The 22643-nt window shown below is 44.3% G+C and overlaps 1 protein-coding gene across 1 annotated transcript in view; it reads left to right on the top strand.

Annotated features, from left to right (window-relative positions):
- The window catches only part of LOC144680613 (uncharacterized), a 447610-nt gene that overhangs the window by 277467 nt on the left and 147500 nt on the right, over window positions 1-22643 (top strand). The window contains exons 20-21 of the mRNA XM_078541787.1: window positions 953-1006; window positions 11568-11621. Of these exons, the coding sequence (XP_078397913.1) occupies window positions 953-1006; window positions 11568-11621 (108 nt within the window). The remainder of the gene's footprint in view (window positions 1-952; window positions 1007-11567; window positions 11622-22643) is intronic.

Raw genomic sequence — 22643 nt, 5'->3', positions numbered from 1 at the left:
GAGCATGAAGGTCAGAGGCACCACCACCCACCTCCTTTGCATGCCTATACTTTGTCTGCAGGCATCCCAAGTGCAACCTGAAGACAGAAGGAGGCTACAGGTGAGATTCTTTCCCTACCTGTATGTTTTCAAAGGAACATTTGGGCCTAAAGGAATTCTGGCTGCTACCAAGACTGGCAACTAGAAACAGGCCTATAGGCCTCAGAGACCTGCACATGTTCTGGAACTCCCTTCTCCTTTTGCAGACATAAGGCTCTTAAGGAAGCAGAGCCTCTGCCTGGCATACAAATTAATGACAGTGCAGAAAATAACTAGATTTTGATTGGCTGGTCAGGTCCAGCTTAGTTGGTCCCAGAGTTTTTCAGCTATTTCCCTTTTAAGTTGCATCAACAAGTGCTTTCTTACTTTTGGGGGGCACAGTAATTCCAAAAAAGCTTTCTGAAGTGTTCAAAGATTATATAGGCACAGCAGGGCCCCACAGTAAGTAATGTGATAAAAGACTAGTCAATCTATTTTTGGTGGTGTGGATTGAAGGATAAATATTGGGTAGGACATCAAGAACACCTATTTTTCTTCGAATAATACAATGGACTTCTACATCCATCTGAGCAGGCAGACTCATTTAAAAGACAGCACCTGACAATGCAGTAATTCTTTGGGACTGCACTAATTGAATAATTTGACAGTAACTATTTTGGTAGTGGACCATACCATATCAAATCCTTTGTAAGCTGTGACAGGTGATTTACCAAAGTATTCAAGAATGTAGCATTAGTGCCTAGGATGTTATAAGGAATTCTGGCACTGGGAAAAAGGGAGTAATATTGAACCTAGATGGTAGGAGATAATCTGTCACATTTCAATTACAATTGCTGCAGTTTTAGATTAGCGTATGTACAGTAATAAAAATAAAATATCCCATGTAACCTAATTTTTGTGTAATTTATTACAGGGTGGAGATGGAATTCCTGGGGAAAAAGGAGATAGGGGGCCTCCTGGCAAAACGGTAAATTGTCTTATAATAAACATGTACAACATAGATTCTAATTACATAATTGTCAAAAAGATGAAGTGTCAACTTATGGCTATTTAGAAAATTTAATAATTTTATTTCTATGTTTTACAATACAAACCTTGTGTTTTATTCATATTATTCTTCAAACAGTATTTTGTCATTTTTACAAGAAATTATAAAAATATTTCCATATCAAAACTTTTATACTACAAAACAATTGCAAGGGAAGATCCAGACAAGTTGCATAGATTTGATACAGATTTTGGAAGCGCACCAAAAAATTAGCATGTAATTCAGTGTACCCGAGAATAGTAAGTGTTAGTTATTTTCATCAAAACACAGTATGCTGAATTGATTTCCCATTGATGGATTATAGACAAAATGGCCTTAGCACACTCAGTTGACCACATTGCAAAATCCAGATTCAGAATTCCTGCCACTTCGTTACAGGTTCTGGCGGCATCATGGATACAAAATAGAGCTCTGTAGCACTGCAGGACTAAAATGGCATGGGCTGCACTGCCAGCCACTACTAATGCATTTCACGAAGTTCCACAGACTGGGCAGAACACTAATGCAGGCATGACACAAATGCACCGATAGCATGAGGAGGGGTTGGATAGTGATACCACACAGCCATTCTAGCTGACTTGACACAAGTTGTTGAAACTTGGTCTGCATAGCTCCAATGAAGTCCTGTGCTAATCACTCTCAGCTAAATATTCATTCAGCTGCATGAGAAACCCCCAGTAGTACTATTGAAAGGAACTGGCATCCCAATATTCAGTGAGGTGCTTTAGACTTACTTCTGCTGTGGAAAGGTTTGAGGAAGTGGTTTGTTTCTGCAGGTCTGTTGGTGAGCTTGTGCATCCATTCAGGCAGGCCTGAGGATTTTATTACCTGTAGTTTGCAAGTGGTATGGGAGCTGTGGTCGGAGTGCTTCTGTGTCTGCAACATAACCCACAAATGGATTAGAAGCTGCAGAAAGGGGTAACTCTGCAAAGAGAGAGGGAGAAGAGGGCTGTACCTCTCCTTCCTATTGAGTTTTCTGGCAGCATGTCTCACACCCCCATCTGAGCCAGGGGCAATGCCTGAGTTGACTTGGGTTCACTAAAGAGGTTGTTATAGAACTGTGCCACCTCTTTCAACATAACCTGGAGCTTTGCACCAGGGTGAAGGTGACACCATCTGTGGCCAAAAGACACTATGGTATTAAACTTCTATGTAACTGGTTCTTTCCAGGCAGGAGCTGGTGGCATATCCAATATCTCCCAGTATGCCTTCCAGTGAGGCAACTGGGAGGTGACAGAGGCCTTATATATGCCAAGAGAGGTAATTACATTGTGTTTTCTTGTTAGAGAAAACAGGATGAGTTGGCATGCATTTTTTCCAGGATAGCAGGATTCCTGATGATGTAGGGGCCATCGACTGCACACAGGTGATTCTCGGAGGCCCCACCTCCCATGTAATTGGGAGAGGTAAAGGATCCGCAAGGGATTTCACTTCGTTAATGTGCAGTTGGTGTGTGACCATGCTCAGTACATCATGTCAGTGAATATCTGCTATCCTGGCAGCAGCCATGATGCCTTCATTCTAAGGGGGTCTGCCAATATTGTTGTCTTTGTGCCTCCAAGAATAACAAGAGGATGGCTGCTTGGCGACAAAGGATATCTCCTGGACATGTGGTTGATGATCCATCCCTCTGCCACTTGATCATGCAACAGTAGGCATATAAAGAAAGCCATGGAGCAGCCAGAAAAATTGTGACACAGTTGCTGAAGCAACACTTCCAATGAATGGATGACTCATGTGGTCTCCAGTTCTCCAATACATGCCAGTTCCTGATGGTCTGCTGCATCCTCCACAATTTCACTATCACGTGAAATCCAAGCTTACATGAAGATTAATGCCCTCCACAATTATGACATTGCCTTTGTTACAAGCTCCAATAGTTTCTTATTTAATGCTCTGTCTAATGGTATAACTGTTAGGAACCTATAAATGACTCACCAGCATCTTCTGACTCTTGCTATTTTCACACATACTGATTCTACGTCATGATCTTCTAAGGCCAAATCCTTTCTCACTAATGTCCTGTGCCATCCTCTACAATCAGGACTCCCCCTCCTCCTTTGCCATTCTGTCTGTCTTTCCGGAATATTGTGTATCCTGGAAGATTTATTTCCCAACCTTGGTCACCTCTCGACAATGTCCCTGGTAATGGCAATTAAATTTAAACAATTTACCTCTATTTGTGATACTAGTTCATCTATCTTATTGCAGATGCTTTGTAAATTGAGATAAAAATCCTTTATTTTAATTCTATTCCCTGCAATGACCTATTCGCTGATGTACAATTTATGTCAAACTCTTTTTCCCTTCCTGTCCCACTCTACTTGCCTTTATCCACTTCACTACACTGTTCTGTTGCCTCAACGTTTCTCTTTGGATTTCTAAACCCCACTTCACCTGAACCTTCCACCCCCCCCACCACCACCTTTAGTTTAAAGCTCTGTCCACTGCCCTGGTTAGACAATTTGCCAGAACATTGGTCCAAGCCCAGTTTAAGTAGAGCCCATCCCAATAGAATAACTTCCTCTTCCCTGTATTCTGATGCCAGGGCCCCAAGAATCAAAACCCATTCTTACCACACCACTCTGAGCCACACATTTAATTCTCTAATTTGCTTGACCCTTTGTCAATTGATGTGTGGCATAAGCAAGAATCCAGAGATGATTACCTTTGATGTTCTGCATATTAATTTGGACCCTAACTCCTCACTTAGCAAAACACTATTCCTGGTTTTATCGGTCATTAGTTCCCACTTGGACTACAACAACTGAACCCTCCCCCTCCAACTCCAAATTCCCCTCCAGCTGCAAGATGTCCTCAACCTTGGCACCAGCCAGGGAACAAAACTTTCAGAGCTCCAGATCACAGCTTCAGAGAACACTATCTATCCCCTGACTATACTGTCTCCTATCACTACCACATTCCTTTTTGTACCCCCCACTTGAATGGCATCCTGCACCATGGTCAGTCCACTCATCCACCCTGCAGTCCCCCTTCTCATCCACACAGGTAGCAAACACCTCTTACCTGATGGACAAAGTCAGGGGTTGAGGTTCCTCAATCACCACAAGCTGGTTCCCCATACTGGCCTGACTTGCAGTCATACCCTCCTGGCCCCTACCATTGACCAACTCTAAAGTTCTGCCTAACTTAAGAGCTGTGACTACATTCTGGAACAAAGCATCCCTGATGTCTCACAATGTCAGCAACTCTGAGCCAAAGTTGCACAAGCTGTAGGCACTTACAGCAGATATGGTTGTAAGGGCTGCACTGCATTCTGTAGATTCCCATATGCTGTAGTTACAGCATACCACCATCCTTACCATGTCTGTCTAACCTTATTTATATAACTAGTCAATTATTAGTTTACACAGCCAAAGTAATAGAAAGTTACTCTCTCCTACCTTGGAGACAAAGGAAAAAAACTCACCAGCTACTGGAGACAGAAAAATGAGTACCTCATACATCACTAGACCAGAAATTCCTACATGAACAAATTCCTGACTTCACATTCAGGCTAGTCTCATCTCCATACATTCCTTACTCAATGCAGTTTGCAAACCTGCCTGCATTTATAACTCACTCCCAAGATGCAATGCTGGCTCTGCTTCCTGCTACAATAATTAACATCTGCTCCAGACAACCACTTTCAGCTGATAGACAAATAATGCCATTGCCATGCAGCTCCTGCTTATCTAGCTACTTAACTAACTTGAAGTTTGAAAGTTCTATGTCAGAGACTAACTCTTAATCCAAATTTAAACTTGTTTAAAACGTTACAGAAATTCCCACTTGATTCAAATTCCTGACTTTGTATTCGGTCTATGTCACACTCAGGCACAGTCTCCTCTCTTCCAAGGATATACATGCATTGGAGGCAGTACAGTGAAGGTTCACTATATTGGTCGCTGCATTGAGTGGGTTAACCATGATGATAGGCTGAATAAATTGAGCCTTTTTGCCTGAAGTTTAGGAGGATGCGAGGTGATCTCATTGAAACATGCAAAATTCTGAAGAGACTTGACAGAGTAGTCACTGAGAAGTTGTTCCCACTAGCTGGGGAATCAAGATCACAGGATCACAGTCTCAGGATAAGGGGTCATCATTTAGAACTGAGATGAGGAGAAATTTCTTCAATCAAAGGGTTGTGAATCTTTGGAATATTCTACCCGAGAGGGTTGTGGATGTTCCATCATTGATTATGTTTAAGGCTGGGATAGACAATTTTTTTTTCGCAGGGAATCAAGGGATATGGAGAGTGGTTGGGAAAGTAGAGTTGAAGCCAAGATCAGCCATGATCATATTGAATGGCGGAGCAAGCGTGAGAGGCTGTATGGTCTACTGCTGCTTCCATCTCTTGTGCCCCATTCCCAACCTCTTTTTCCTTTCTAAAATCGTTGAACATTGCCACCTCCTCAATGCATGTCCATGTTTCCTGGAACTCCATGTTGGAATCCCTCCAACCATCTATTCGTCCCTGCCACAGAACCAAAATGGCTCTTATCAAAGTCACAAATTAAATCTATGCGACTGTGACAAAGGTAAACTATCCCACCTTGTCTTTCTTGACCTACCATCAGCCTTTGACATGGTTGACCACACCATTCCTCTCCAAAACCTCTCTACTATCATTCATGGATGGGATTGCTCTCTCCATTCTTACCTACCTAATCATTGCCAGAGTATCACTTGCAATGGCTTCTCTTCTTTTCCACTTGTCTCTCCCAAGGTCCACCCTTGGCCCCCTCCTAGTTCTCATCTCAATGCTGTCCCTTGGCAATAGCATCAGAAAACATAGTGTTAGTTTTCACATATAATCTGTCAACACCCATCTCTACCTCACCACCACACCTCTCAACTCCTCCACTGTCTCTAAATTGTCAGACTGCTTTTCCAACATCCAGTACTGGATAAGCAGAAATTTCCTCCAGTTAATTATTGGGGAGACTGATGCCATTGTCTTCAGTTCCCACTCCAAACTCTGTTCCCTAGCTACTGATTCCAACCCTCTCTCTGGCAACTGTCTGAGACAGGGTCATATTTGACCCTGAGATGAGCTTCTGACCACATATTCACACCATCTCTAAGACTCCCTATTCCCACCCCCAGAACATTGCCCACATTTGCTCCTGCCTCAGATTATCTATGCTGAAACCCTTATGCACTCCTTTGTTACCTCTAGACTTGACAATTCCAACACACTCCTGGCTGGTCTTCCACATTCCACCCTCCATAAACTTGACATCATCCAAAACTCTGCTGCTCATGTCCTTACTCACACCAAGAGCAGAATTTTCAGTACCTGCTGGCATCGGACGTGTTCGGCGGCATGAGCGGACAATATGGCAAGGCGGTGAAAAATCGGTTTCACGATGCTGTGAAACCGGTTTGCAAACATCTGCTCTGCCCATCAATGGCGGGCCGTGTTTCCAACTGTCAGACGTCGGGAACCTCATTGTAATACATCTGCATATCATATAACCCCATCCCGCCAGGATCATCCCCCCACGCTGGATCATCCGCCCACGTCAGTGGGAAAGCACGCCAATGCATAACACATCTTGACAAGTGTGATGTGCAGAAGCCGGGACTTACCGTCAGGGCCTTCTAACATCGCGGACATCCGAAGAGCAAAAGATGCTGAAGCCCGACAGAAATGCAACCCTAGAGGAATGTCCATCGCATGCTGGGTGAATTCTCATGGACATGGCTCTGCCACAGAGCAGCTCATTGAAAGTGGAAAGTCACCGATGAGGGTCTGCTCACAACAGATGATCATTGAGGGAGTGGAGAGGAAGTTCAGTGTTTGGAAGAGGAAGATGTACTGGGAGGTGCGAAAGGAAGGTCTAGGATCGACCGGGAGAGAAAGGTGTCAGGGGGATGAGGTTAGGAGGGGCGAAACGAAGGTGTCGGTGGGGGTGGTGGTGAGGTTGGGGGGGGAAACAAAGGTGTCGGGGGGGTGAGGTTGGGAGGAGGGGAACAAAGGTGTTGGGGGGAGTGAGGTTGGGGTGCGACAAAGGTGTCAAGGGGTAAGGTTGGAAGGATGGAGGGGGTACGGGGAGGAAGGGGTATCGAGGGAGAAGACGGCAACTAGAGAGGTAAGTGTAAGGGGGGAGGCAGGTGTAAGGAAAGGAGTTCAGATGGGGGAAGGAGTCCAGAGAGGGGAAGGAGTCCAGGGGGAGCAAGGAGCCCAGGGGGAGGAAGGAGAGCGGGAGGAGTCTAGGGAGAGGAAGCAGTCTGGTGGGAGGAGGGATTCCAGAGGGGAAGGAGTCCAGAGGTGGAAGGAGTCTGAAGAGGAGAAGGAGTAAGGGTAGAGGAAGAAGTAAGGGTGGTGAAAGAAATAAGGCTAGAGGAAGGAGTATGGCTGGAGGAAGAAGTAAGGGTGGAGGAAGGAGTCCGGAGAGGGGAAGGAGTAAGGGCGGTGGAAGAAGTAAGGGTGGAGGAAAGAGTCTGGAAAAGGGAAGGACTAAGGGGGAGGGGGGCGTCTGGGGGGGGTGGAGGGGGAAGGAGTTCCAAGGGGGTGGGGGGAGTCAGGGTGGGGGAGAGGAAGGAGTTCCAAGAGGTGAAGGAGTTCCAAGGGTGTTGGAGTCTAGAGGGGTGGATGTCCAGGTGAACATGCAAGGGCAGGCTCTGCCTCCCATGACTGCCTCCTGGGAAGCGAACTGAGGGTGAGCGTGGTAAGAGAGAATGGTGAGAATGACCGAGGGCAGAGTGAGGCTGTAGTGCAGGAGGGTTAGGGTGCAACAGTATCGGTAGAAGGGGTGGCGAGGGTGGTTGGTGGGGACTCGGCGGCAGACACGGACCCTGGGGGTGGGAAGGAGGAGGTCGAAAAGGTTAATGTGGATGGGCGTGGGATTTTCAGAAAGGAAGGGAACGTGCACGTTCACCTGGACATCCCCAAAAGAAAAGGGTTCTGGCTGGTGGGGAGTTGGAAGGTGATGCCGGGCAGTCGACGGTGATGGGGAAAAGAAAACGGGTGAGTGGGGGAAGGGAAGGACAGGGGAGCGCAAGAAAGACTGTAGCAGTACCATGCTTGCTAAATCAAAAGTGCAACGAGAATCGTGGTGGGCGAGAACAGGTGCTGCATGGAATGTGATCAGTGGGTTGGCAGAGATGCAAATGCAGATGGTCAAATGAAGGTGAACCCCAGCAGACAGCACTGAAAATGCTCAGGACATTGATATGAGTGTGATGTGGGAAGGATCCACGTGCGTGGGAGAGTGCACAAGGATTCTAAAGGCCCTGCCACCCACACACTCTTCCCCCTCCAGAATCACTCGTGGGCCAGCTGCATGCAGCTGATCTGCTAGAGGGGTGGCGGGGGTGTGTGGAGATGCAGTGAGAGGACACGCGAAGCCTGTCAGTGAAGCTGAAAGACACCGTTACACATTATTCAGTGAAAGTCAATATATTTTCATTTGTAATGTGACAAAATGTGTTCACCCCTGCAACCAACTGTGATCAAAATTTATTAACTTTTGAAGTTTTTTTGAAGTTTTGACTTAAAGGTGCTTCCCCAACATCCGCAGCGGGGGTGGAAACAGCCTGCGCAATGGTTGGTCATGTTGCTCCTAATGAGTTCGTTATGGGTTCCCTGGAGAGCCAAGGCCTTGGGGACCCCGGCTTGCTTTGGCTGTCCTCCTGTGAGCCAGCTGCTCTCTCTGCGGTGACAGAGGATGAGGTTGAGGGAATCACAGGCAAAGGAGACTCGGGGAGAGAGAGGACAGCTTCTGAGATTCCTGAGTAGATGACCCAGGGGTGTAAAGCTGCTGCTGCTCCTCCCTTGGGGGCCCAAGGGCCCTGGCCTGACTTCTTGAGGGGAAGGAGCACCTGGAGGGACGTCAAGGTGCCCCGTTTCCCTCTCGTGTTGCCACGGCAGGAACTCACCCATGGCTACCATGATGGAGCGCAGGTCTGCATGCATCTCCATGTTCTGCTGAACCAGGGTCTCCATGGCATCTGCCATCATCCCCATGGAGACCTCCATATGCGCACTTGTGGGCACCATTTCATCAGAAAGTAGGTGGACACACTCCTCCGACTTGCGTGCCACTCTGTTGAGGGCTTCCAACAACTTTGCATGATGTTCCCCTGCCTTCTATTGTCTCTCCAGGATGAGTTGGATAGCCAAATCCAGAGGCTCGTCATCTGACTCAGACCCCACAGGTGCCTCTTTCCCAGCAGCCCTCCAAGTGCCAGGGAGCTTGGCTGAACTTGCCTCCTCCAGCTGCAGACACGTGTCCGTGCAGTGACCACCAAATTGTGAACTCGAGCCTGCTCTAGATCTAGGTCCCACTGAGGTATGTGTCTCTGCGCTGGTGGAGGGTGTGGGTAAGTGCTATGACAGGTCTTCCAGGCTGTTTATTTCCAGCTCTTCAATGGAAGAGGAGATCTCTTGACTGGAGGTGAGGACGTGGATGGAGCTGAGGGACTGGCAGGCTGAGAGTGTCGGTCACTTGGCAGAGCTCCCTGTGAACCAAAGTAGAGATATTTAGTGCATGTCAGCAGAGTCAAAAGCAGGAGAGAGAGCATTCACATTTGTGTTGAGGGAGGGATGATAGGTGCAGGATCCTTAAGAGGGTGTTTGCCGTCAACCTCACCATCACCACAGTCACAGTCCACATCCTCACCAGTCAGAGTGATGGCATGCGCCTCAAAGTGAGTGAGGGGCCTAGTGTGGACCACTCCAGCCCCGGACTGGGACCTCTCCCTGCTGTTATGAGCCAGCTTCTCCTGCATGAAAACCGATGGAAAGAGTGTGAGCAGGACACATGGCACTGCGTGGAATGTTTGTGTGGTGAGAGGAGACATGGACAGGATGAGGACGCGAGTTCCAGAGCATATGAGCCTGAGGAAGATATGAGAGTGTGTGAGTGTTAGTGGTGTTGCCCCTTGAGGCGTGAGATCCCTGTGGGTGTATGAAGGGTTTGTAAGTGTGAGTTGAGAGTGACGAGAAGAGTGCTTACCCTGGCGGAATGGATGAGACCATTCATCCTGTTGCGCCACAGGGTGGCTTTCTTCTTTTGCAGGGTATTGGCGCTGACCTCCACTGCCACCGCCTCCCATGCTGGATTGGTGACCTTGCTTGCTGGTCTTCACCCAGAGCGGGGATAGAGGACATCACAGTGGGCCTCCACTGCGTCCAAAAGGCATCCAAGGGACGCGTCATTAAACCAGGGGGCTGCAGTCTTCTTGCTTTTGAGGGCCATGTCTTCCGTGCAGCAGTCATGGGTTGGAAGCACTGAGAGGTGTGCGTGCAGCTACATTTTAACTATGGTGCCCAGCGTGATGAAGCGGCGAGGAGATGGCGTGACGGTTGAATGAGAGCCAGCCCACCATCGAAACGGCGTGTTTCCCGGGAATGCATAATTAATGAGATGGGATTAGGACGATACTGTGTGAAAAGCCGACATTGCAGCAGGCGGTTAAAACGTCCTTTTTCCCACCTGCTACCGCGCTTAGTTTGAATCTGGGCCGATTCCGCCCCATGTCTGTTTCACCTATCACCCCTGTTCTTGCTGACCTATATTGACTCACAGTCAAGCAACGCCTTGATTTTAAAACTCTTACTTTATTTCTGATGAAATCAGAACAGATTCCCTGTTATTCCAACTTCATTGCCCAAAATTAAAGCCAGACATGCATAAATGTCAAAGTTGTCAATCAATTTGAGTTTTAGACTAGCTGCTTTTGAGTGGAGACTGCAGCTCAGTGTTGATCAATTTACCCCAAATGAGCACATTGTGACTATAGAAACTATTAGAAAAATTTGAAGTTTGATATTTGGTTTTAATCAAAGAGTGTAAACGAGTAAAGTAAAATACAAAATAATTGGAAACATTCTTGTTTACATATTTCACTTGAGGATTTGATACTTGATGTGCTTAAGGGGGTTTGTTAAATAGCATAAATGTCAGGGTATGACATTTGTTTCAATAGAAATATTGTGCCAGGCTGAGTTAGACAGATTTTTGATCTACAAGGGAGTCAAGGATTATCGTAGGCGGAAAGGAAAGTGGAGTTAAGGCCACAATCAGATCAGCCATGATCTTATTGAATAATGGAGCAGGCTTGATGGGCCTATTGGTCTACCCCTCCTTTTTATATGACCTTATAAGTTGCAAAATGGAAGTGCTATAGTACCACCAGTGGCATAACAAGTTTAGCGGCAGTATCCATTACAAACGTGAGCATAAGAATTTATTATGGAAAGAGTTGACCCAGAAGTGCGAAAGGAAGTAGGATTTTAAAGGCAGGAAATGCGCACTGCTTTGGCAATTTTTTCTTTAAATTATACAAAGATGAGGAACAAATGCTTGATTAAAATAAATGGATCATCGCCACCACTAAAATAGTCATCAAATAAATTTAACATAAGTGCTTTAGGACATTACACACCAATTTTGCAAATTATAACTTGAGGCCATAAATTTAACATTTTCTCACTTCAATAATAGATGTCATTTTTTTTTTGCACTAGGGTGAAATGGGATTGCAAGGTGTACCTGGTTCACAAGGACTATCTGGGTCCAAGGTATTGTATATAAAAATACTTTCAATACAAAAGACCAGGCATTTACATGTTAATTAATGGGAAGCTGTATATGAGATGATAACATCTGCAATAGTGTTCATTATTGTACTGCATTTATTCCAATTCATTTTCATTTGTATTTCTTCTAACCTACTAGCAGAACTGATGCAGAAGAAAAATGCCTCAGGAAAACTGTACCTTTATAGGGAGCTAGCAATGGATAAGAGTATCCTGTAAGGATGTTTGTCGATGTATATAGAAGTATACAGCTTTTAAAGTATTTTATATTTGAATATAGAAAATAGACTGTTAAAAGTTTAAGATTATCTGATATAAAATGGGTAAGAAAACCTAGTTTGTCCGTGGTAAGCATCCAAAAATACTAATCTCCATGTTTCCAACTTCAGATCAGAGGGAATAGGAACGATCTAAGATTGTCAAATGTTATGAAATAGTGATTATTTTATATGTGGAAGTCTCACTTTTTGTATAAGGTAAAAGCTTGGATTTTTTGGGAAAGGGCTTTTGAGACCATTTGTCATTGGTAGGGCCTCACTTGAAACAGGCACCTTCCTGGAAAACTGTAGGCAGTTCATCCATGATTTCCTCAGCTCCAATAACACTCAAGAAACTTGACACCATTCTGGACAAATCAGTCCGCTTGATTGGCACCACTTCCACAAACATTCACTCCCTCCACCACCGACGAACTATGGCAGCAGTGTATACCATCTACAAGATGCACTGAAGAAACTCACCAAGGCTCCTTAGGTAGCACCTTCCAAACCCACAACAGCTACCATCTAGAAGGACAAGGACAAGGGCAGCAGATACATGGAAACACCACAACCTGTCAGTACTCCTCCAAGCCACTCGCCATCCTGGCTTGGAAATATATCGCCGTTCCTTCACTATCGCTGAGTCAAAATACTGGAACTCCCTCCCTAACAGCACTGTGGGTCTACCTACACCACAGGGACTGCAGCGGTTCAAGAAGGCATCTCACCACCACCTTCTCAAAGGCAATTAGGGATTGGCAATAAATGCTGGCCCGGCCAGCGACGCCCACATCCCGTAAATAAATTTTGAAAAACCTGAGTGTTGCATGCAGGGTTCTGCCGTGAGCCCATCAGTTTCAGAAATGTTCATCCTTTATGTATATTGGGCTTGGATGTTTGTATATAAGGGACTTCCATTTCTTGTGTAAACAAGTTTAATTTTTTGTGAATGGGAGCTTTTTTTATATAGGGATTTGAAGTTTTATATAAGGGGCTAGTAAACCTTATGTATGAGATATTTGGATTTTATGTCCACATGGGCTTGCATTTCTGTAATCACATATGCACACTCATTGGCCCTGCATTTATGGCACATAAGGGAGAGTGAAAATGGTTGGAGACACACAGATCCTGTCAAATTTAATGACTGGACCTCATTTTTTCTTCCATTTCCCACCTTGTAGCCAGTTAAATTGACAGGTTGGCTAGCTGCTGCCGCAAAAACTAGTGGCAAAGGCTCCAGTGAGGTTACATGGAGACGATCCCCAGCAATCAAGAGGTGGTAAGGCTGGAGATTGGAGCTTCGGAGGGAGGGGAAAGAATCTATCGCTTTGATGGGCAGCAGCAGGGTGGAAGGTGAGACTTCAGTGCTGGGAAGCTGAGGGCAACTGTGATCACAGCAGGAGGAGAGAGAACCTGCAATCAACACAGGGGAGCCACCTTCTCCCCCCATGAGTGCTTTAAAAGGCATTTCTCTTCTTGAGTTAGCAGCTTCTGCTTCCATTTCACAACCTGGTTTCCTGAGCCCTGAGCCTGAATATATATACATGTATATAGTGCCTTTACGTAATAAAATATCCCAGGCACTTCACGGCAGCGTAATGAAGTAAATTTGACACCAAGCCACATAAGGCAATATTAGGGCAGATTGCCAAAAGATTTTTAGTTTATTCTTTCATGGATTGTGAGCATCGCTAGCAAAGTCAGCATCTGTTGAACATCCCTAATTGCCCTTGCGAAGGCGGGGTGAGCCTCCTTCTTGATCTATTGCAATCCATCTGGTGTAGGTGCACTCACAGTGCTGTTAGGAAGGGAATTCTAAGATTTTGATCCAGCAACAGCAACATGGACAGTGGCGTTGTGGTGATGTTACTGGGCTAGTAACCCAGGCCTCGACTAATGCTTAAGGGACATGAGTTTAAATCTCACCAAGGCAACTGAAATTTATATTTAACTTAATCTGGAATTAAAAAGCTGGAATGGTGACCATGAAAGTGCTGCATTGTCATAAAAAAAATCACCTAGTCCACGATTATGCTTTAGGGAAGGAAATCTGCCAATCTTACCCTGTCTGGTCTACATGTGACTCCATACCCACAGCAGTGTGGTTGACTGCCCTCTGAAATGGCCTAGCAAGCGATTAAGTTGTACCAAACCGAGACAAAAAATCCTTAGCCAAAGAGGTTGAGAGGTTCAGAGCCTAGGCAGCTGAAGGCACAGCCAACAATTAAAATCGGAGATCCATAAGAGGCCAGAATTGGATGAGCTCAGCTTTCTCAGGAGAGTGTTCAGCTATAGATTACAGAGTTAAGAAGAGGCAACGCAATGGAGGGATTTGAAAGTAAGATGGTAATATTAAAATTGAGCTGTTGCTTGACTGGGTGCCAGTGTATGTCAGCGCACAGGGGTGATAAGTGAACGGATTTGTTGCAAATAAGGACATAGATAGCAAAGCTTTGAATGAGCTCAAGTTTACAGAGGGCAGAATGTGGGAGATCACCAAGTAGTCCGTTGGAATAGTCACATCCAGAAGTAACATGGGAAAGGATGAAGTTTTCAGCAGCAGATGTGCTGAGGCAGAGTTGACGCAAGGCGATGTTACAGAAATGGAAATAGGTGATCTCAATGATGACACGGATATGTGTTTGGAATATGTGGTGCAACTGTTAAATTTAAATTAGGCCTCCAATGGCACTATTCAAGCATTATTTAAATAACTTAATGAAGTATCCAACCTCTCAGTGGCAGCAAACCTGTGAAAACTGTGGTAGGCATATTCCCCTTTTTTGTCATTTTAACCCCCTCCCCCAACCTCTCCCACCTGCCATTAATAGTTAATATAAAGGCTATGCATATCTGGTCCCCCAGCTCCAAATTACTAAACCAGTGTTCAAAATATCTTATATTTAGGAGTGCATATTTACCAATGTCTAACTATAAAATAGCATGATGCAGGAGTGTAACAAAAGGACCTGTGATCTAACCTGGGTATAGTGTCTTTGCACATGCTCTCATATGCACTTCTCCAATGTTTTTGAAGATGAAGTGAAAATATTTGATAAATATCCAAATCCAAATCAGTACAAAAATAAATTCTTTTCTATCACTTACAAGCAGTGAACATACAGAAAGCAGGTCCCACTTAGCTGATTCTGAACTACAGGCACCATTTCTTTTGGCATTAACTTTTTTCAAACTACCACTAACTTCAAAACTGACACTTTCATTTTTAGCTTCCAGCTTCAGACCAAGAGCTGTGCCTCACAGTCCTCTGTTGATGCTTTGATCACATGTCCTAATGTCACCTTTTGTAGCTCGATCTCAAAGTTTGTCTATTAACACTGCTGTGAAGTGCCTTGGGACATTTCACTATGTTAAAGACACAATATAAATGCTAGTTTTGTTGTTGTGAGGAATTTAAATTCAGTTATTAAATCTGGAATTAAAAGCTGGTGTTTCTTGGTAATAGTGACCATGAAACCGTTGTCGATTGTTGTAAAAACCCATTTGGTCCTTTAGGGAAGGAAATCTGCCATCCTTATCTGGCCTGTGCTACATGTGACTTCAGACCGACAGCAATGTGATTGGCTCTCAAAGGCCCTCTGAAATGGCCTAGAAAGGCACTCAGTTGTATCAAACCGCTACAAAGTCTAAAAGGAACTGGATGGACTAGCCAGCATTGACCTAGGCAGTGAAAACGACAACAGCAAACCCAGCAGTCTCAACCCTGCAAAGTCTTCCTTACAAACATCTGGGGACTTGTTGCAAAATCGGGAGAGCTGTCCCACAGACTAGACAAACAACAGCCTAACACAGTTATACTCATGGAATCATACTCTACAGACGATGTCCTAGACATCATCACCACCAGCCCTGGGTATGTCCAGTCCCCCCAGCAGGACAAACCCACCAGGGGTAGCAGCACAGTGGTACACAGGTGGGTGGGAGTTGTGTTGTGAGTCCTCAACACTAATTCCAGACCCCAAGAATTCTCATGGCAATAGGTCAAACATGGGCAAGGACTTACCACCTATTGCACTGACCCCAACCCCCACCCCCCACCGCCTCCCCTTCCACTGATGAATTAGTACTCCTCTATGTTGAACTTCAGTTGGAAGAAGCACTGAGTTTGACAAGGCACAGAATGTACTCTAAGTGGGGAATTCAATGTCCACCACCAAGAGTGGCTCAGTAGCACCGCTACTGACCGAGCTGGCTGAGTTCTAAAGGACATAGCTGCTAGACTGGGTCTGCGGCAGGTGGTGAGGGAACCAACAAGAAGGAAAAACCTACTTGATCTTGTCCTCACCAGTTTATCTGTCGCAGATGCATCTGCCCATGACAGTATTGGTAGGACTAACCACCGCACAATCTTTGTGGAGACAATGTCCCACCTCCACATTGAGGATACCCTCCAAGGTGTTGTGCAGCACTACCACGGTGCTAAATATGATAGATTTTGAACAGATCTAGCAACTCAAGACTGGGCACCTATGAGGCCATCAGCAGCAGCAGAATTGTCTTCCACCACAATCTGTAATCTCATGGCCCAGCATATCCCCTGCTCACCATTACCATCAAGCTGGGGGATCAACCCTGGTTCAAAGAAGAATGCAGCAAGGCATGCCAGCAGCAGCACCTAAAAATGAGGTGTCAACCTGGTGAAGCTACAACACAGGTGAAGCTACAACTTCCATGCCAAACAGTGGAAACAGCATCCAATAGACAGAGCTAAGCGATCCCATAACCAACGGATCAGATCTAAACTCTGCATTCCTGCCACATCCATTCATGAATGGTAGCAGACAATTAAACAACTAACTGGAGAAGGAGGCTCCACAAATATTCCCATCCTTAATGATGGAGGAGCCCAGCGCATCAGTGTACAAGACAAGGCTGAAGCATTTGCAACCATCTTCTGCCACAAGAGGCGGATGGGTGAACCATCTCAGCTTCCTCCTCAGGTCCCCAAAATCACAGATGCCAGTCTTCAGAAATTTGATTTACTCTGCATGATATCAAGAAATGGCTGAAGGCATTGGATACTGCAAAGGCAATGAGCCCTGACAACATTCCGACGGTAATACCAAAGATTTCTGCCCCAGAACTACAAAACTGGCATCTACCTAACAATGTGGAAAATTGAGCAGGTATGCCCTGTCCACAAAAAGCAGGCCAATTGCTGCCCATCAGTCTACTCTCAATCATCAGCAAAGTGATGGAAGGTGACATCAACAGTGCTATCAAGTGGCACTTACTCAACAATAACCTGCTCACTAATGCTCAGTTTGGGTTCGGCAAGGCCCACTCAGCTCCTGACCTCAGTACAGCCTTGATCCAAACATGGACAAAAGAGGTGAGGTGATAGTGACTGCCCTTGACATCAAGACAGCATTTGACCGACTGTGGCATCAAGGGGTCCTAGCAAATCTGAAGTCAATGGGAATCAGGAAAAAACTTTCCACAGGTTGGAGTCATATCCAGCACGGAGGAAGATGGTTGAGACTGTTGGAGGTCAATCATATCAGTGCCGGGACAAAGCTGCAGAGTTCCTTCGAGTAGTGTGCTAGGCCCAACCATCTTCATCAATGACCTTCCCTCCATCATAAGGTCAGACGTGGGATGTTCATGGATGATTGTACAAGGTTCAGCACCATTCACAGCTCCTCAGATACTGAAGCAGTCCATGTCCATATGCGGCAAGACTGAGACAATATTCAGGCTTGGGCGGATAAGTGGCAAGTAACATTCATGCCACACAAGTGTCAGGTAATGACCATCTGTAACAAGGGGGAATCTAACCATCTCCCCTTGACATTCAATGGCATTACCATCACTGAAACTCCCACTACCAACTTCCTGGGGGCTACCATTGATCAGAAACTGAACTGGACCAGCCATATAAATAGTGTGGCTACAAGAGCAGGTCAGCGGCTGGGAATTCTGTGGAGAGTAACTCATCTCCTGACTACCCAAAGCTTGCCCACCATTTACAAGGCACAAGTCAGGAGTGTGATGGAATACTCTCTACTTGCCTGGATGAGTGCAGCTCCAACAACACTCAAGAAGCTTGATGCCATCCAGGGACAAAACAACCCATTTGATAGGCACCCCATCCATCAACTTAAGCATTCACTCCCTCCACCTCTGCAATACAGTGGCAGCAGTGTGTACCATCTACAAGGTGCACCGCAGCAATTCACCAAGGCTCCATCGACAGCACTGTCCAAACTCACGACATCTACCACCTAGAGGGACAAAGGCAGAAGAGGCATGGGATCGCCACCACCTGCAGGCTCCCTTCCAAGCCACACACCATCCTGGCGTAGAACTATATCGCTGTTCCTTCGCTGGTGGTGAGCCAAAATCCTGGAATTCCCTTCTTAATGGCCTGTACCTACACCACATCGACTGCAGCTGTTCAAGAAGGCGGCTCATCAGCACTTTCTCAAGGGCAGTTAGCGATGGGCGATAAATGTTGGCCTAGCCAGCAACGCCCACGTCGCGTAAATACATTTTTAAAAATTGTAAGGATACATATTCTTCTCCAGGTAGCATCCTTGATTATTTGAGAGTTCCCAAACCATGGCTTATCCTGTGATCTTTACTATGGGGTAGGGTGAGGAGGCAGGCCCCGTGTCTATCTCAGCTGGAATGTGGATTGAATCCTGTGCTGTTGGTGTTGCTCTGAAGCACATACTCACTGTCTAGCCAACTGAGCTAACTTGACCCCATGCAGAATATTATTTGGTCAATCTAGCTTGCCCAGACAATTATATTAATATTTAGGACTTGTAAAGACCATTTTTGATCATCTTTACTACCAATATCATAGAATCTTACATCACAAAAGAGGTAATTCAACCTATTGTGTCTGTACCCACTCTCTGAAAGGGCCATCCAATTAGTCCCATCCCCTGCTCTTTCTCCATTGTCCTGCACATTTTTCCTTTTCAAGTTATATCCAATTTTCATTAAGTTTACCAATGAATCTGCTTCCACCCCTTTTCAAGCAATCCATTCCACATCATGACAATAAAGTCATATTGCATTTGAATTTTCATTCACTATTACAAAAGCAAAACATTGTAGATGCTGTAAATCTGAATTAAAAACAGAAAAATGCTGGAAATGCTCAGCAGGTCACGCAGCATCTGTGGCAAAAGAAACAGAGTTAACATTATAGGCTGATAACCTTTCATCACTTGGAATAGTTACCCTTTACTCCACTCTGCTTTTTGTTTTGTAATCAGCTAGCTATTCATTCTGCTACTTGTCCCTTGAAATTACATGGTCTGAACATATTCATGAAATCCATGTTGACTATTCATTATTATGTTTTGATTTCTAGATGTTTTTCTATTTTCTCTTTTGGTAAGGAGCCCATTATTTTTCCTACCACCTGGACAATTTCTATCCCACTCCTTAAATATAGATATAATATTAGTCATCCACCAGTCCTCTGGCACTACACCTCTTTCTACCAAATAATTGAATATGTGTAATAGAACCCCTGCTGTTTCTTCTCTAGATCCTTTTGAAATGTGAGGATGTCATACATCTGGAACAAGGGCTTTATCGTCTTTGAGTTTGATCAGTTTAAGTAATCTTCTGATTTTAAACGTGATCATATCACTCCTAATCTCGTCTTCAGATGTCACGTCCACCTGATTTGTCTCCCTGGTAAATTCTGAAGCAAAGTAATTAATATTTCTACCATTTCGCTATTGCAGCCTGTGATTTTACCATGTCCATCCCAACCCAACTTTTCTTATTTTATTTATGTGTCCGTAGAATAACTACTTTGTTTTATGTTCCTTGATAATTTAATTTCATAGTTCCTCATTGCCTTCCTAATTGCTTTATTAACTTCTAATCTCTTCATACTCCTCATGGTATGTTCTCCCCTGCTGCCCATGTACTTTGTGTATGCCTTTTTTCTTTTAAAAACCAACAGAAGATGACCAAAAATATAATAAAGAGGGAGAAAATAAACTTTGAGGGTAAACTAGCAAGTAATATAAAAACGGACAGTAAGAGCTTCTTTAAATATATAAAAAGGAAGAGAGAGGCCAAAGTCAATATAGGCCCCTTAGAGAATGAGGCTGGGGAAATAATAATGGGGAACCAAGAAAGGGCAGAGGAGCTGAATAAATACTTTGCATTCGTCTTCACGGTAGAAGACACTAATAGCATACCAAAAATACTAAATAATCATGGGGTAAAAGCGGGGTGGTGGGGGGAAATAAATGCAATAACTATCACTGGAGAAAAAGTACTAGGGAAACTAATGGGGCTAAAGGCCGAAGAGTCATCTGGACCTGGTGGGTTGCATCCTAAGATATTAAAGGAAGTAGCTCCAGAGATAGTGGGTGCATTGGTAGTAATCTTCCAAGAATCCTTAGATTCTGGAAAAGTCCCAGAGGATTAGAAAACTGCCAATGTAATATCCTTGTTCAAAAAGGGAGGGAGACAAAAAACAGGTAACTATTGGCCAGTTGGCTTAACATCTGTCATTGGGAAAATGTTAGAGTCTATTATAAAGGATGTAACAGCAGAGCATTTAGAAATGTATAATATAATCAAGCAGAGTCAGTATAGCTTCATGAAGGGGAAATCATGCCTGACAAATTTATTAGAATTCTTTGAGGAGGTAACAAGCAGGATAGATAAAGAGGAACCAGAAGATGTAATATATTTGGATTTCCAAAAGGCGTTTGATAAGGTACCAAACATAAGGCTACTTAATGAGATAAGAGCCCATGATGTTGGGGGTAATATATTAGCATGGATAGAGGACTGGCTAACTAATAGAAGACAGAGAGTTGGGATGGGGGGGGTATTTTCAGGATGGCAACCTGTAACCAGTGGAGTGCCACAGGGGTCAGTGCTGGGGCCACAATTTTTACAATATACATTAATGACTTGGTTGAGGGAAATGAATGTACTATTGGCAAGTTTGCGGATGACACAAAAATAGGTGGGAAGGCAAGTGGTGAGGATGCCACAAAGAGTCTACAGAGGGATATAGACAGGTTAAGTGAGTGGGCAAAAACATGGCAGATGGAATATAATGTGGGAAAATGTGAGGTTATGCACTTTGGCAGGAAGAAGAGGAGCTGAATATTATTTAAATGGAGAAAGACTGAAGAAAGCTGCAGCACAGAGGGATTTGGGGGTCCTCGTGCATGAATCCCAAAAAGCTAATATACAAGTTCAGCTGGTAATAGGTAAGACAATTGGAATGTTAGCCTTTATTTCAAAGGGAAAGGAGTATAAAAATAGGGAAGTCTTGCTATAACTTCACAAGACACTAGTTACACCACACCTAGAATACTGTGAACAGTTTTGGTCCTCCTATCTAAGGTGAGATATACTGGCATTGGAGGCAGTCCAGAGAAGGTTCACTAGGTTGATCCCGGGGATGGACGAATTTTCTTATGAGGAGAGGTTGAGTAGGTTGGACCCATACTCATTGGAGTTTAGAAGAATGAGAGGTGACCTTATTGAAATATTTAAGATTCTTAGAGGGCTTGACAGGGTAGATGCTGAGAGGTTGTTTCCCCTTGTGGGAGAGTCTAGGACCAGAGGGCATAATCTCAAAGTAAGGGGTTGCCCATTTAAAACAGAGATGAGGAGGAATTTCTTCTCTCAGAGGGTAGTTAACCTGTGGAATTCTTTACCGCAGAGGGCTGTAGAGGCTGGGTCATTAAGTATATTCAAGGCTGACATGGACAGATTTTTAATCAGTAAGGGAATCAAGGGTTATGGGGAAAAGGCAGGAAAGCGGAGTTGAGGATTATCAGATTAGCCATGATCTCATTGAATGGCAGAGCAGACTCGATGGGCTGAGTGGCCTACTTCTGCTCCTAAGTCCTATGGTCTTATGGTCTTACCTTCAGTTTTTCCCTTATGTCTTTATTCATCCAAGGTGTCCCAGTAGTGTTCAGTCTGTTCTTGTATTTTAGCTGAATATATTTCCTGGACTCAAACAGTGTTTAAAGGTTTTCCATTGCTGTTCTACATCATTGTTTACCAATTTGGCCTTTTTATTTTCCTAAGCTCTGTTCTCAGGCCTCAAAATTATTTTTTCCCCAATCTATTACCCTGGTCTTTGTCAAGTTTATATTCTTCTCAGTTATTATCTTAAAGTATATTATATTCTGGTCACTATTGCCTAGACACTCCCTTACTTTTACTTCTCTGATGTGCTCTAGTTCATATTTTGTTACTAGATCCAACTGAGCATCCTCCCAGTTAGATTTCATATGGACTCAAAACATTAACTCTGTTTCTCTCTCCATAGATGCTGCCAGACCTGCTGAGTTTTTCCAGCATTTTCTATTTTTATTTTGGATTTCTTACATATTTGATTAAAAAGGAATCCTGTAAACATTGTAGGAACTCGACGTCTGCATGACTAAAACTATCTTTTTGGTACCAAGATACAATAGCTACAGTGAAAGAAACTAACTTTAATACACATTAACAATAATATGTGTTTTAATATCCTGTTGAGGAAACTTGCACAACACTTCAATCAAATCTTAAATATGAGAATCCTTCAAAATAAATTTAATGTTTTGCAATTTATTCTCATAGGAGTTATATTCTCATAGGGGTTATATTCTCATAGGGGTTCAAATCCCACCATGGCAGCTAGTGGAATTTAAATTCAATCTGTAAAATCTGGAATTAAAAGCTAATGTCAATAATGACCAGGCGAAGAATTTTCAGGTTGGTG

Source organism: Cetorhinus maximus, chromosome 5 (genome assembly GCF_964194155.1).
Source record: "Cetorhinus maximus chromosome 5, sCetMax3.hap1.1, whole genome shotgun sequence".
NCBI lineage: Eukaryota > Metazoa > Chordata > Chondrichthyes > Lamniformes > Cetorhinidae > Cetorhinus > Cetorhinus maximus.
Note: the sequence above shows the minus strand (reverse complement) of the source record. Positions and strands in the feature narration are given on the sequence as shown.